A 17,594-nucleotide genomic window follows, 5' to 3' on the forward strand; every position below is an offset into this window, starting at 1 on the left:
ATGGAGCCACAGCTGATTTGCAAAGAAAAATAAAAGGTTAAAATAAAATTAAATACCTAAGGGCTATTTAAAGGTCAGCTTCCTGCAGATCCTGGAACAATCATATAAAGCAACTCATTCTGCATTATCTCTCAGACATATAAAAATACATCAGATTAGATTAATAGCACTTAGACCCTTACTAGCAAAAAGAGAACAGAAAGAAGTAAATATTTTCTTAATTTTTCTTCTCTTCAGAATCAGTGATTTGGCAATGATTCCACAGTGGGAAAAGCAGGAACTACCTGCCTCTTTCACCAAAACCAAGTGACTAGCAATGGAATGAGCTAAGGACAGCAAAGGGACCAAGAAACACATACAACTATGTACATCTTCCATTTTCCAGCCTATGTCAGTGCAACACACTTGGTGTAGGCTGCTGTAACCATATTTTAAACTTTCAGAATATTTAAATGAATATATTTTTCTAAACAGAGTGATGTAATCAAGATTGCTATGCAGATTCCCACTATTCTGACATGGATCTATTTCAATTCATAATCATAAGCACTGCATTTTCATTACTGTATTTCACAAAGCACAAGCTCTGCATCCAACATGCCTAATTTCTTCCCTAGTACTTCTGAGCAGCAGGCAACATGAAACCCTGTTTCTTGCAGTAGTTATATATGCAACTGTCTGCAGAAATCAGCTACCTAACTTTGTTTATATGCTCAAGAAAACCAGGGTGCACTTCTAATATAACAAATTTAACAAAATCCATCTGGACCTCAAGCTGTGCTCATCATTCCTGTACATGATAAAATAGTTTTTCCATCTAGGGGAATTTTTCTGACAGCTTACTGAAACCAGTTACTGTCTAATCTGTAAATGAGACAGAACTTCTTTCATCCACATGTGTTTTCTCTTAGTATCTGGGTGGTTGAAAGATCATCACCACAGATGTATTGCTCTGATAATGGAATCCACTACCAAAGTGAAGCATAAAAATATAATGTAGCCATTGCTGTCATCTATCTGTACTGACAGATATAAATAAGGCCACCAGCACTGTATTTTTAAAAATAAATCTCAGAGCTGGAATAAAGTCATAAGGAACGAGTGAAATGCCAACTTCAGATTTTGAAATATTCAATTCCCACAGTTAGTCATGGAAGAATACATGAAATTTTAGGGTAAAAAGAAATCTGAAAGCACATCTAAAACTATCCTTTGCCTTTGGTTACTATTTATTTACTGCAGATTTCTTCACTAACAGTATAATAATTTCAGAGTTTTTATAATTACTGGTACAAAACTATGATCTTCCATAAAGAATGTATGCTTTTTGCAAGGCAATTTGACTTACCATGAATCAACTTCATTCCTTCCCTTTACATTTAATTTGAAATGTTGCTATTGGCCATAGGACTAGATAGGCAAATAATACTCTTTCACAAGAAGAAACTTGCTTGCCTTCTGTATGCACAGCTTTCACAATTCTGACGTTCACAGACAGCTTACATGTGAACAGGAACATTAAAGTATTGCCACACTGATCGCTTTGGATAACTTTGCCCGTGAAAGAAGGTTCATTATCCTCCCATGCTAACTTTGCACTTACGAAAGAGAGGGTCTTCCAGAAATTGGTTTAATTACATTCCTGTCTGTGTTGTCTCCTACTCACACGAGGACAAGTAGCCCCCTGGATCAGTCTCCTGAATTCCCCATTTCTGCACAAATCTAACCTGTCCAGTCTTGTGATAGTCTGATTATAACCTTCCCCAAGGGCTTCTCAGCAAAACAACCTGTGTATGAAACCTGTAGAAACATAATACAATCTGGTGCCTGTTTCAGTTCACTGTATAAAGTAGCTTGTCTTCAGTGGCACATGGAAATGTTCAAACATGGTAATGATCACAGACATTGATCATTACTGAGGATATTATAACCTGGAAATGGGGATGAGTACCATCACCACCACCATCACCAGCAGGACCAATCTTTTAAATTAGGAGAGTGAGATGCTAGCCCTGCACATACAAAGACAAAACTTGGTCTTCAGCAACCTCTGTTATCTGACCATTTTCAAGTGTGACTTCTCAGAGGTATTTCCTTCTCCCATGTATAATCTGTATTTCTCTTGGAAAAAGTGAAGGGCATCATTTTCTCATATTTATTTAATAAAGAAAATACCTTTTCTTTTTACCTCCTAGGAAATAAATGTGACATTACATAATATGCTTAGTACACATTAGCTGGAAGCAATGAAGAAGATAACTTTTCTCATAGAATATTCTAACCTAAAATAACCTCAGTTATTAATATAAACTAAGACATAGTTTTAGATACTTAAAGTACAACATGAAATGTGACTGATTACTGAAGATTTAAGAAAATGTACAGTCTATAAAATCACCCACCTTTTTCAGTGTATATATTTTGCTTTTGCTTACATGTAGGCACACATACAAGCAGATGGATATCAAATGCACGTAAATGTACAGAGTGCATTAAAAAGATATCTTTATTTCTCAGGCAAATATGCAAAGTAAATACGTGTGAGTCTTCCAGTGAAATAAAATACCCATGGTGTAAGAAGATGACTTTCACAATACCCTTGAAAATTTACTCAAATTAGATTGGAAGCATTTTGCCATTATTGAAAAAATACTAATGTCCTATTCACGTGTTAGCAGCTACATTCATTATCTGGCTTCTGCCATAATAAAAAGATACTTTTTCTTGTTCCTTCTGAAAACCTGAAAGCACTATTTCTAGGTAATAAAAGACCACAGGTCAATTTAATGGAAACTACTCTCTGTTACACGCATTTGCCAAATATTTTTTCCAAAATATACACCGCAAGGGATGTTCTGCCTTAGGGCTTCTGCATACCAAACCTTTCCACAGTTATGTTACAAATGTTAGAAAACAGAAAGAATCAAGAATTTTTAAAAACATATCCAGAACTGCAATATGTTAATAAAGAATGGCATACCTGCACAATAATTGTGTAATAATAAATAGCCATTAAGAGAAACATTTATTATGAAAGGATAAAACAGCTTGTTTTATCAACAGCACTTCAGAAAAAAAGTAAAATGACTTAATTTTTAATTGGTATCAGTTAGATTATCTACTGAGTTCATTTCATATGGACAGTGTGCAGAATGTACATTAATACACACTTCAGATATTATGACTTTCCAAAATTCTCCATACAGTGAAATGTGTAGGTTTTAGTATCTGTATGAAACTACTTTTTGCCAAAAATATCTAAAGATCTCAAGTGTCCAATAGAGCAGCCATGTGAGTTCCTAAGGACCTTCTAAACCATGAGCTTTCCCCAGCTCAGTTATGTTGGTAGCATTTGTAATATATATAGCTGACATCAAAGCAATCATAGAAATCAGTTTGAGGAATCATGTAAGCTACCTGCCCACATTTCAGACAGCAAAAAGTGGGCAAGAGGCAAGATAGACCTCACCAAAGTAATCTTTTCTTTTTTAATTAATATTTTGGCTTCTTTCTAAAAAGAAGCTTTTATTTACTCATTAGCATCTTTAAACTCGAAAGGTATTTGGTAAATATTTTTAAATAACATTTCAAATTATTTATTTTATTGGGAAATAATTAATTGAAATAAATGGGCTGCTATGAAAAGAAGTGTTGGTAAGTCCACCAGAGAGAATTCACATCAGTGGATGTTTATATATGCCCATCTATTATTGGAAAGCTTGTTTTCATATGTAGTCATTTTTCTTAGGAAGGGAAATATTATTTTATGCTAATTTATTTATATTACTTCAAAAACTGACAAATAAAAAAAAGAAAATTAGTATTGAAAAAAAATTGTATTTCTGTTTGTTTCTAAGTTCCAGGGCTCCCTGTTTTGCTAGGAGCTCATAATACTAGATCTACTTAAATTTATAGTAGAAGATAGAAAATTTTCATATAGGAGAAAGTTTTTGGTAGGCACCTTTTTTATCTTTAAAGACTTAAATGAAAAATATATAGATAGAAGAAACCATATTCTCTCAGGCAATACAGACTTTATAGTAACAAGCACCAAACTCCTCTGTATGTGAAAGCAAATAGAAAAAAATTTGCTTTCAGTTTACAGAGAAGAAATAAGAAAGATATCATCAATCTTGGTCTGGTAATTTTTTTACATAGAAATATTTTACATCTGAAACGTAGCTATGAACAGAAATTCAATCAAAGAATTAAATTATTTTAAACTCCTAGATTACAGTGGAAGGTTTAAAGCACACTGATGAAAGTTGAAATTTTTTTACACCAGCCTTAGATGTCACTACAAAATCATAAATGGGGAGAATCTGGGACATGAAATAATTTCCCTTCTTCTTAATGAAGCATGTTTTAACATAGCAAAATAGAAAAGAATAAAAAAGTGTAGAAGTACCAGGAGATCTCAGGGAATTATAATGGAAAGCTTAATAAAAGATTCAACGCCTCTTTGCCTACCATGTGGAATCACCATGATCCAAATAGCAAAAAACCTGCTTTATCCAGGCTTTTTTGGACAAACTCTTGCAATAGTCATGATGTACAAAGAACACTGTATTTTTTTTTTGTTATTAAAAATTCACCATGGATAAATTATAAAATCAGGAAATGTTTCAGTTCTTTCACTAAATTAAAAACAAAAATCAGTAACCAAATGTACTTATAGGAAGCTGGCTAAGCTCTTAATTCCCCTGATTAAAGCTGTGAACACTTATTTCCTGAATAACAAGATGTTATTGTTACTTATGCAGTATTAAATATCCTCCATAAAGTAGAAATTCAGCTTTGGAAAATGTTGAGAATGGTCAGACTCTTCTAGGACCTGACCATAATTTCCTAGATTACACGTTAATAGTATACTTCACAGGGAAAACCTTCAAAGACATTAATTTTCAGCAGCAGAGAAAATAAAAGCATTTCACTTCATAATGCCCCAGCCAAACGCATGTATCTTAATTTTTGCATCAAATGCAGTAATTAACATGCTATTAGCAACACGTCCCCAACATATTTTTAAAACATTTCTAGTTCCAAGATACAGATTTTTATCCGGCTGAAGTGTTAAAGCTTCGTCAATTGAAGAAGAAATATGTTTATAACATACATGAAAGTGTCATTTATATATCAATGGAATTAAGAACCAGAATCTCAATATATTAGTCTGATACTTTCAATCCAATCTAGGTCATTGACTTACCACACTCTCAACATATAGTTGTTCAGTAAGTCCACAAAAGTGTTTTGAACAAGGATATAAAATTGAACAAGTACTGAACCCAACAAAGCAACAGACAAAACCCTTCATGATGATCTACAGTTGACTTTTTTTAAACTTCCCCAATAAAATATACATTTTTAATATTGTTTCTATTTAAACAGATATTTTTGTTTCAAACTCCTTCTATACTACCTTCTGAAACTATGCTTTCAGATACAGTCTGAAAGCAATGTAATTCGGTGATTATTGGGTTCCAATGAGTGCTTTGTTTTCTTAAAACTGAATAAAAACTGCCCACTTAAAAAAAAACAACTAGATTTAGGCTATTTCTTCTCCCTTGTACAAAATATTTGAATAGAATTAGGTCCTCAAAAACCAGAATGTGTGGAGATAAAAAGAGTTTATAACAAATGAATGTATTAATTATGCCTTTTCCCCATCTGTTTTGTTGATTACCGGAAATTTTTCAGTTACATGTGGAACTGAGAATGTGAAGAAAACATGAAAATAACCAGTATACTAACCACACGGTGTGCTAGCAGCTTCTTATTGTGCAATGCGCAGAAAAATCAATAATAAAGTCAAAGAAAGGCTTACAATAAACTAAAATTGGAACTAAAACTAATTGGTATTGTTCTCTGCTCTTACTCTAACTTTACTCCCAAGAAATGTGAGCTTATTATCAAAAACCACATTGAAACCACTGTGTAAATAGCTAAAAACAGATTAAATAGCCTATTTTTTAAACAAAATTTTGTCTTTTTTGAACAGAAAAATAAAAAGTTTTTACATCTGAGAAAAATAATTTTTTAACCTACCTTGACTGCATATCTTGATGTGTTTTGGACTGGCTGATTTCAGCTGGAGTTGAAGGGACTTGCTGTTGTAGCTCCACCAAAGACTGGTAGTACTGTTGCTGATGATGTTGCTGCTGTTTGTACCGAGATAAACTGAAAAACAGCCCTAAAATGGCTTTCAAATTTCCATTCCTTATTTCTATTAAAAAAAAAAAAAACAACAAAAGAGAAAAGGAAGTGAAAACACTTTGGTTTTAGACTTCAGTTTTGTAAAAGTCATACTAAAGTATGTCTGTACAAACCTATAGCTATACATGTTTATGTCTTATATCTCTTAATTTACCTGTAATATCAGAGACATTTGAGGTGTCACTGACAGTATATTTTTCATTATAATTTTTGGGGTTTTATGTGTCAGTGTTGCAATAAACACCTATCTCTACAATGCCTTCACGATGAGACATTTGCATGGTCATAAACAAGAGTATATCCAATCTTAAATAAGACACATTTCTGAAATGTCCTGACCCAACAAAGTACAAATATTCTAATTAAGGCAAAGCTCATTCAGAAAAAAATCTGAATTCTTTCTAGTCTTAAATATACATCCCCTCAAACCTCATGACTTTAAATTACTCTTTTTGCTTTTGGAGCAAATTCTGTGCACATTGGTAATAAACAGTGAGTTCTGGAAAAATCAAAAAGACTGTATGGTAATGGTTCTTGTCAGTAAGCACCTATCCATTCATATAGATGTGTGCAGGAAACATAAGAGAAGAAAATAAATGGAAGGTTGTTTTAAAAAAGGTGACTGTAATGCTCATGATTACATCTTTGAACTTTCCAATGACATGATTTTATAGCTTTCTATTTTATACTGCTATCACTGATAATGAAGATAAAAACTGCAGCTTTGACAAGGCTAAAGAGTTACCTGAATACAATTCTGGTGAACCTGGTAGCATCCCTATGACTCCCATTACTTTTTCAGCTTTTTCCCAGTCTGAGATGAAGATTTTACAAGGATGTTGTAATTCTTTGCTGATACAGGATCTCAGTGACAAAAAGAAACCTCAGAAGACTTTAATGAAATTATCTGCAGCATGTAGGTCTGTTCATAACTTCATTATTAATTTTCTTTGGCACTGACCACCTTGTTAAAGGTTTTTATTAGACCTATAGACTTGCAACCTGACATGCAATGCCAAAACCTTTCTGCCTTCCCTGCAAATCAAAATATCAAGCTGTGTGTGCTGCACAGCTTTCCTAGGCAAACTGTCAAGCTGAATTTATACAAAATTACTGTCATTTTCATGTCTCTTAAACCATATTAATTTTCTTTCAATAAGATTAGTTGAAATGTTAATACATATGTTCACAAGCTGTTCTTCAAAAGCAAACCTCATCCTGGACACTGGAATATACTTTTCAAAATGTGAATTTGTTCTAAGCAGCCATACTTATTCATCTCCTCTGTGAAGATGCCGCAGGATCTTTGATTAGCAATGAGACCATGTGAGATATGTAGAACTTTCCCAGAGCAAGTAAACTTTTTAGGCAATATGACTTTTGCAATCTTGTTGGTTTCAAGGAAGATCATTGTCAAGGAATACAGATAATTTGTATTTAAAATTATCCTAAAAACACCCCCAAAAAACCATTTAACTATCCATTTTAAGTGGCTGTGGTTTGAGAAGACTGTCAGTACATGACACCAGTTTATTTATTCTTATAATTTTGCATGACTTAATGGTCAGAAGAAGAATCCTTTGTTAAATCCCACTCAACATTTTTCAATCTTAAAATTTTGCTCTTTTTGTGTTAAAATATTTTTTACTATTTTTAGGGAAAGATGCTCTCAGTAACTTTTTATTTCCTACTTTTAATATAGTTGAAGTTAGAATATTTCTCACAAGCAAAAAATCCAGAAACTTCTAATGTGTACTAAACCTATACTTGGAAATGAGGAGATTGTTTTTCTTTGTAGCAACTGGATAATTATTTATCAACTGGGCTCTCAAGCAGATATTTGGCAGCTAAGATTTGAAAATTACTTTTTTCTAGACCTCTTTGTTCAATTGTCAAAATGAGGTCACAAACTGGTTGTGAAATCTTCAAAACTTGTTAAGCTAATGGTTTGTTGTTCCGCAACCTCTGTGGTCATTAATAAATGACCCAGTAGTAACAAGACACGTTTACCAAAGCTTATTACAAGAAACTCAATTTCTTTTCCCCCTAAAAATTGTAATGTTCAGGATTATACACAGTAAAAATGGTATATTTAAGGAAATCACACCTCTGCAGTACTTTGAAGAATATCATTATGAAGAGAGTAGTGGATTTACTCCAGATTCATGACCAACTGTGCAACAGCAGAATTAATTTTAATCTTACTTCAGCACTAAACGTTAAAATTTGGTTTTGAAGAATAAAGAGCATTTTAAATCATAGTCCTTGCACTTGGTCCTATGTAGTAGTATTGCTTTTAGTAGCATATGAACTTAAAGCTACACAATTGAAGCATACATGCTATTAAAATTATTTTCCAAAGTAAAACAAAGGTAGGAATAAAGGCATTGCAGAAAGCAGCCAGATTCTGATTTTAAAAAGTACAGAAAATGTGTTGTGTACCATGTCAAGGTACTAAAGAATGATGAGTATCCTCATAAAATAAATCCATGCTATTCACACATTAAATTCACACTTCATATCAAACTAAAAATAGGCTGCTCTAGAAATTCTGATTCTAAATAGCTTTAAGGTGAATGAGAGCATGCAAACTTTCAGTATTCTCTTGCAACCAGATATCTACAAGTGGACACAAAGGTTCTCCTAAATCACTTAGGGAGCTTTTCACAATTTAACAATCAAGGTGAATAGACAGTACACATCATGTCTGTGTTGCATGTTTAAAATCCTAGATAGGTTCAGATGGTGAAAGAGTAATTCTGAGTTAATTTAAAAATCAAATAGTGGTTAGCATTTCCAATTTTTTCTCAATGAATCTTCTAGAATTCAACTGAAATTACCATCTCTGGAAAAAAAATCCTTTCAGCTTTTAGTTATGCTACAAGCAAAATAAAAATACAGGGGTGCATCTCTGGACCTATTATCTTCAGGTGCCATAAAGCTCAAAGGGATTTTGAAGGTGTGCAACACCTTGCAGAACTGCTTAATTTGCTACAGGACAAAGACATACACATTTTATTAATTCACTTGCCTCTTACATGAACAAGGCAATATTATGTAATAATTAAGACAACTGGTAATTTTAATGGTTTTTATTTATTATATTTATTAATTTAGTTGCAACCACATTAGGCAATCATTTAAGGTGACTAATACAGCAGAATAACTGAAGCAGCAAAACCACTCACTCTTTGACTTAATAGGAGACATCAAAGGAATACTATAATTCTCAGACTCATCTGGACAGCATTATTACTAATAATAAATTTGCTGAAACAAATAATCTTCCCTGAGTTTATTTAACTGAGCAGGATTCTTATGTTCTTGTTTGCTGTTTTGAATCAAATATATGAACAATTTTTTTTAAAAAGTATGCTTGGGAAGTTCTGTGCCTATCTAATATTGTGGAGGTAACATTAAAAGATTAATACCATTGAAAAAATATTGCTTTAAAACATTGTCTCAAGATTCATAAACATTGCATATCTTGGCTCAATTTCAAGGGAAAATTAAAAGGAAACTCTCTCACTTGTTATCATTAATCTATACTTGCATGCTGTTCAAGACAGCTGGAGCTTGGTATTTAGGTGCAAGTGATTTGAGTTAAGAAATTCAGCTTTCAGAAGAAAATCTTGTTATTTGTTCTGATGATTTGTTTCTCTTACCTTCCGCAGAAAGACCTTGGACATTTACGCCTCTGGCTGCCAGAAAGCTAAGGCAGACATCAACATTTTCAATCTGCAACATGAATAGAAATAACAAGCAGGATAAGAGTATTTTACAAAACACTGAAATGTTGGGAGAGAGGAAAAAAAAAACCCCAAAAAAACTGTTAGGAATGAATATTTTACATTCATTGCATACTACAGCTCTTTATCAAAGTTTAGCAAGAATGATTACTGCTAATTGGGGAATCGAGATAAAGCTTTCATTGTCCGCTTTGGTGCTTAAAACAATTCACAAATGCCCAATCCAGAATGGCATGCTGGCAACTCAGCAACCCATCTAGTTAACATAAAAATGGATTTTGTATGCTACAAACAAATAGCAGTGAAAGCACTCATAGAGAATTGGTCACTGAATATATGTCTGGAGATGTGAGCAGCTGAGTTTACTAAGAAATGTAAACAAAAACAGTGTAAGCAAAGGTACTTGTTTGGGATGATGTGGGATTCTGAGGAAATGATATCACTCTCTTTAGTGGTTGTTCCTCTAACTTCTTTCCTTCAAATAATACAATAAATCAATTTAATTTATTTATTGTTTATGCTCCTCAGAAGAGTTTTTGCTTAGTAAAGAACATGGTGCTGACTTCTCTTGGTGATTTAGAAGAAATCTACAGCTATCACATAGAGCTTTAGGTACAAAAATGTAGCCTAAATGTAGATTAATAAAAGGATAAAACTTCTGCCTCTAAAATGAATAATAACAGAATTAGACTGCTTTCATGCATCTATTTCTAATAGATGATGGAGATGGGGTGTTCCAAAATGTTCTCAAGTCACCATCGTCAGCTGATTACTCCAGTCCTTCCAGGACCTCTGAAGGAATAATCAGCTATAAACATAAAAATTACTATCTTTGTCTATAAATATACTGCTATGAAAACAGAAACAATATGTATAGAGAGGTGTTATGTTTCAAGGGGCTTTAACAAGTTTGATTTTAAAATACTATTTTAGGTTGATGTATTTCTTCCAAGGCAATTAGGACCACAAAGATAAAACAAAATTTCAACAATATATTTTAAATGACTATTATCATTGGAGAACATTAAAAATAAAGCAAAGAATATTCAGCACTAAAAACATAAAACTGCAGTAGCTCAAGTCCATGCAGTTATTTTATTTGAATGTTTACACATTTTACAAAGTCTCATGTCAATTGTTTTCAACCATCAAAACATAAGGGGTAAATTCACTCCTTGAAAGAAAGCTCCTTGATCCTTGGCAGTATCTTTTCTCACCTAGGAAAGTCTTTGACTACTGTCATCTTTCTGTATTGGAGTTCTGCCATTATTCTCTGGAAATGGTAGTAGCTAAAAGGATTTATATATTTTTTTACTACTGACCCTAGCAATATGTATTATGAGTCTACAGACTGTCTTGATCCATGGGTATAAATGTATAAATTTATAAATACCTGAAAAATATTCATATCTGCTCTTCAAGGACAATAAAGGTCAATACACTACTAAACACATTTTTAGAAGACTTTTCAAACCTTGATTTCAAGGACATACTAACATTTACAGTGAATGATAAACAATTTTTTTTACTGAGTCGATTATAGAGGAAAACCAAAACTCAAAGTCTGCAATTAAACTGATGAAATTTACTAAAAAAATGGGATCTACCATAAAGCTTTCATAAACCAGTTTGGTGGGTGTCACCAATTTTCACAGCTTAGAATGTGGAATAATCATCCTAAAATCAATGGGATTACTCCAGCTCTGGCCCAGCACAGTCACGGCAGCAATCCAGGCATTAACTGTCATTTTATTAAATGTTTATGTAGTTTTACACTACGAAAAAACCCCAAATTACCTAGGTAATTTTGTTAATACATAGAGACATGACACAACTAAATCAGTTGCAAGCTGGCTGCAGCTAAAATAGGAAGACCTGGTTCTTCCTCACCTCCTCTTCCTCCCAGGTGTGAGGGCCCTGCTGCTGCTGGGCTTCAGCACTTCTCGGAGTGCGCCAGGAGCTGGCTCCGTGCAGAGAACTCACCCAGCAAAAAGGCAAAGGGATTTCAGTCATTCCAGTTTCCCGTGCAGCCAGATAAGCGCAGGAGCCAGCAGAGGGGAGGGCGTGTCCCAGCCTGAGTAAAGCGTGGCTTGGGAGAGGAAAGGGGAGGTGGGAAGGAGGGTCAAGGTGGATGATGCCACTCCTGGCAGCAGTGGCAAGGCACCGGGCTGGCTCAGCCCTGACATTCAACCAAACCCCTGAATCCGTTGAGAAAATTGTGCACATTAAGAGAATATTTCTACTTAACCTTTAAGCAATGTCAACTACGTAAGAAAAAACTTTGAATGGAAATTTCTGTGCTCTGCAAAATTGAAAAGAAAAAAAGATTTGGTGGGCTATTAGCTGCATAACTCATTGTGTCTTTGGACTTTCAATCAACCATAATGCAGTATCAATTACTTCAAAGATGGGAGATTCAGCTCTATAAGCACTAGAAGTCAAAGGTAGGGGGAAAAAAAGAAAATTAAGGAAAAATCAGTACAGTACACCAGTAGCATCCATCTTCAAATAACTGAAACAATATTTCCTAACACATATTCTAGTTTAATCAAGTAATTTTTGATAACGGGCATGTCCCTCTGCAGCAGTTCAGGAGACCACAGATATAAGAAAATCGCAGTTCACAGGAGAATATTTTAAGCCCTAATGTGGAAACATCTCAATATCTATGTGCAATACCGAATAAAAGTAAATAATAAGCCTACTACCTAAACCTTCACATACATTTAGTGAATCATATCCTATAGAAAGAGCACCTGGTTAATTTACAGGTTTGCTTTTACAGCATGTGTCTTTGAAGTCATGTCTCTTAAACTCTCAGAAAAAACGAATCATTACCACTAACACCAATGACTCAGTATGCTGCAGAACTACAAAGCAAATTCTGTTTGGCTTCAGAGTTCACCAAGAGAAGTGTAACAGAAGCCCTGAGTCCAAAGTCACCCCTTTGGTAGGGGTGTATGAAGCAACAGCAGTGGCCAAATTTCAGACAATAGACTGGGGTTGCACTGTTAGCTTTATAATAAAGTCTTGTTTTGACTTGTGAATTGAGCAAGTTTGGTGTGGCAACTCACAGGCCCATAATACCCTGAAAATGTCAGAAAACAACTCTTGCAGTCAGTTCTCTGATAATAACTGCAGTTACTGTACAACTCTCAGAAACTCTTAGGGGATTCAATGAGACATGCATTAATACATTTTTGGGTTATGTTCACTTTCTTTCCACTCCAGTCTAGAAAATGTTAGCCTTAAAACTGTCCCATTTTGAAGCCCTCAGTGTGTCTCTAAATATTGCTTTGATTACCTACTTCTTGCCCCGGCAAACCACAGTTATTCTTTGAACTCAAACCCAAGCAGCCCCAAACACTTTTTCTTCAAACTCACTCACAGATGAGAGTAATTTTGCAATTACAAAAGCTCCAAGAGATTTCAAGCAGCTTCCATTCCTCAGTACTGTTTCAATCAAGAGTGGTATGAATTCCTGAAATCCGTGTTTATATAAGTAGTTATTCACCGGGGTAAACTCCTCCTAGAGCTGACACTGTGTGTGCAGAATTGTGCTGCTCATGTATCAGTGGCTGAAGATTTTGTGGTGTAACACAACACAGACACCAGACAGATTTCGTACCTTACATACGACCACAATTCTGTAGTGAATTTTGCTTGCAGAAAGAACTAGTTTATAGCAGAGATTATGTTTACCATTACAGTGAGCTGTATCATGAGAACTACAAGGTACTGTAGCAGACAATATTGCTCATTACAGTACAGAATTCAGGATATACAGATTGACTCCAAATCTTACAAATCACGACAGAGAAGAGTCTCAAATTTGCAAATTTGTTTGTACAGGTACATGTTGCCAAGATCAGACTGTTGGCTGATGATAAAGTTCTCCACCGCTGTCAATCCCTGATTTTTATTTTTTTCCAAGGCTCTTATTTTATATTAAAGATTCAAAAGAGTGGAATAAGTGCAGCACACTGAATAGCAGAACTTAAACACTAAAAACTTTAACAACTATAAATAGCTTAAATAATTAACAATATAATAAACCTTCATTGCCATATAGAGATTTGCCACTTAGCTATTCAATCAATACTACATGAAATTGCTTTCCAGAGGTAACAAAACCCTAATTTGGAAACCTAATCACCTTCTTATCAAAACTCAAGGATATTATGTCAAATTCTGAAATGTATCTCCAGCATTGTGGGTAAAGATACACTTGGCGAAGATGATGATAATTTAGGAATTAATTTGTGGGCATCATCAGGTAGATAATAATTTGATACTTTTTCATTTAAGCCTAATAGGTTATGCTTACAATATATAAAGCTTTCTTCATAAATCTGATCCTTTTGATAGTATTCATACACATAGTATCATGAAAAAAAGCACCTGGGACACCTAACACCATAAATATTAGTGATATTCAATATATTTTTACACTGATATATAAGGGGATACAGTTTATATGATGATGTAGAAATAAATAGAAATGTCATAGCTCTTATAATATTAATACATTAGGTATCATGCAAAGAAGATACATTGGAAATATGTTGACACATATGATATTGTGGGTAACCTGCTTTTGAGTGAAAGCTATTTGAAATTTATTGTCAGAAATAAATCACTAAATCAGACTGATGGACTTGCATGGTAGTAGTACTTAATACCCAGCTGACTTACAGGAAGAGCTAATTTGTGGGATGCACTCACCAGTGACTCAACACATAGAATATGTCTATTTATTCCTATTATTTTTGCTGTTGCCAAGAGTAGTTTTCATCTCCTTTGTCTGAAAGACACATTCTTCACATGCAAAAATAAATTTAATTGTGGGATGCTCATAAGACATGTAATTATGAAGAACACAGCATTGAGTTTCTCTCTGTGTATAAGAAGCTCAAAAAATATCTTGACTAACTCTCTCTTTAAGTTTATGACACTATAGTTTACAAGAACACATAGACACACAAGTTAGTTACTGTTCGCCTACTTTGAGCTAGATTCTTCCTGAAGAATGGGACACCTTTATAAAAACAACAAATTATTATAACCACATAGAGTTTCTATACATACGCGCTCTTAAATACTCTTGATTATTTTGGCAGCAAAAGTAAAACAATCATTTCTGTTAGCACTTCATTCAGCGCTATCTTCCACAGTTCTGTGTGTGTGTTTTGACATTCTGATTTGTGACCCAGTTCCCAGATAAAATTTGGCAAAGGATTTTCCCTGTAGGAGTTTCGTAATGTTGCTGATGGTTGATTAAGGACATCCATGGAAATAATATTCCACAGAAATCCAGAGAATCACATACATACTCACTTTCAAGAAAACAGAAACTCCATACAATTCTTCAGTATTTTATGCTTTTTTTTTCTTTTTAATTGCAAATAATAAATAGTACTCCTTTGATATTGATATTATGGTACAAGATAGTATGTGTCACAACAACTGTATTTCAAACACACTTTACCAGCATGTTTCTTCCTAAACGTCCCCAGAGTATTTACCTGAGTTGAGAGTCATACATTTGAATCTTCCTCTTGCATGGATATTCATCACTAATACAATTTGTGGAGGATTTAAATGAATGCAGAATTAGAAAATATGTTATTGTTGTTACACATCTCCTTCTCTTTCAAGTTCTGGAGCACTAGTAGCATCAAAATCCAATAAAATTCAGGCCTCACAGCTAGGACCCTGGACTCTAAATATTTACAACTAACATGTTGCATAAAATTATTAACATTTAAAGAATGTAAAAGCAGATACTAGGAATCAGTCATGTAAGGAGATGCACAAGCTTTTGAGATCTGCTTGCTTACTCAGTAGGTAAAGTGCCAGTGATCTGGTCTCAATTGCAGGTTCTAGATTAAACAGAGATTCAGGCAAGCAACCAAGACATCTTCATGAGTAAATAAAATCACTTTTGATGCACACGTTGGAGTTGGTAAGAGAACTAAACTTTCCATATAGATTTAGCTATACAGAATGTTCTGGGAGACACTGAAAAGAATTTCAATGTCAATTAGGAAATGGCCTAAACTCTAATTTTCCTATGTCTAATAGCAGTAAGAGAATTGGTCATGTACACTCTCACCAATATATGGTTAATCCTCATACACACACTACCTAAAACTATTCTTTGGCCAAATGTATAAACTTGCACAACCTATTATGCCCATAGGTATTCTCAGAGATTTAAAAGGACAAGTTTATTTCACTTTCTGTTCTTAAATGACTCATCCATTGCACATATTGTGACCTGTTGACAAGTCACTTGTGTGGGAAAAACCCAGATTTTCGGTTTGCTTTGTAATTTTGTTCCTTATGGGCTTTCTTCCCAGCTGGTTTCACTAGTTTGTACTTATGTTCTGCCAGTCTTTAAAACAAAGACCTAAAAAGTTACGAGACAGAGAAATAGAAATAAAAATAGAAAATGTTTGCTGTTCTATAGTGCCATGGTTTAAACCTCAGTTTTATCATTCAGATTATTTAACAAAACCAGGTTTAATAAACCAGGCTTCATAAACTAGGCCAGTGGACATTTAGCTTTTTTGAACTATGTACAAATGGACATATGTCGAATACTTCCTTCACCAAAAAATAAACACCAAGCAAGTCAAAAACTTGCTCCATTTCAGTGATAAGGGAATACATTGCTCACTACTTATGAGCATGCTTGCTTTATATATATCTGCATGCACTATGATTTTTTAAGGCTGAGTATTGGGTGCAGAAATACATTTTTGATAGCTGACTTATTCTGAAGAGGTCCAACTGAAGAGGTCAAAAGCACCATCCAGATTAAAACTGGTATACAAAAATGGATTATGCAGTCCAATGTCCTTATCCACCTGCCTATCCATCTTCAAATGGTGCACATTTAACACTGTTTGGGAGTCAAGGTGATTCTTAAATGATTGCTTAAACAATATTCAATAGTGAGAGTTCCCTATTTTTCACTGTAAGACAGATGTTCAGCATGTCTGAAATTCTGCTCATATCTTTAGAAAAATGCAACTGGTAATATAATTAAATTTGCCTAATGCCTTTTTAATGGTACATGTCCTGTGGGATAAAATGTATCTAATCCATAAAAACTATGCAATTATGGTTTATTTGTTATAACACGTGGTAAGATTTATTTCAATTCTTTGTAAAAGTACCAATCAGTAATCTCAATCATTATAAGAAACACCTTCAATGCCACATACTCCATTCCATTTGACACTGTTGTTGATTTACCTGCTTTCTGTGAAAAGCTATCAAGAAATTTTACTTGCAAAACTGTTATACCATTTTCACTACACTGTAATGTTGTATGTTATCCCCAATAGCTGATTCATAGGTATTCAAAAAGGGAAGAATCTTTTTCAAATTTAAGAGTAGGGTTTCAAAGGGAGCAATGTGAAGTAGACTCATATGGGCTCATTTTGCAAGTATTATAATTGAACTATCACAAGCAAGCTGATTATTTATATATATATATATATATGCTGCAGTTTAAATTAGTTTAAACACAAGTGACAGAAAGAGATCTGCTTTCTTGTCTCTTGCATGTTCATAGGTGTATGTCCTTATTAACATATAAATGTGTTCATACTAAATTAA

At 33.9% G+C, this 17,594-nt stretch overlaps 1 protein-coding gene across 9 annotated transcripts in view; it reads right to left on the reverse strand.

The window, feature by feature from the left end:
* The window catches only part of NAV3 (neuron navigator 3), a 497,733-nt gene that overhangs the window by 146,481 nt on the left and 333,658 nt on the right, over positions 1 to 17,594 (reverse strand). For all 9 annotated transcript variants that reach the window (XM_031055561.1, XM_031055560.1, XM_031055563.1 and 6 more), the window contains 2 exons: positions 9,882 to 9,954; positions 6,049 to 6,226 (listed from right to left, as the gene is read on the reverse strand). In XM_031055561.1, the coding sequence (XP_030911421.1) occupies positions 6,049 to 6,226; positions 9,882 to 9,954 (251 nt within the window). The remainder of the gene's footprint in view (positions 1 to 6,048; positions 6,227 to 9,881; positions 9,955 to 17,594) is intronic.

This window comes from Geospiza fortis, unplaced genomic scaffold, assembly GCF_000277835.1.
Source record: "Geospiza fortis unplaced genomic scaffold, GeoFor_1.0 scaffold166, whole genome shotgun sequence".
In the NCBI taxonomy this organism is placed as follows: Eukaryota; Metazoa; Chordata; class Aves; order Passeriformes; family Thraupidae; genus Geospiza; species Geospiza fortis.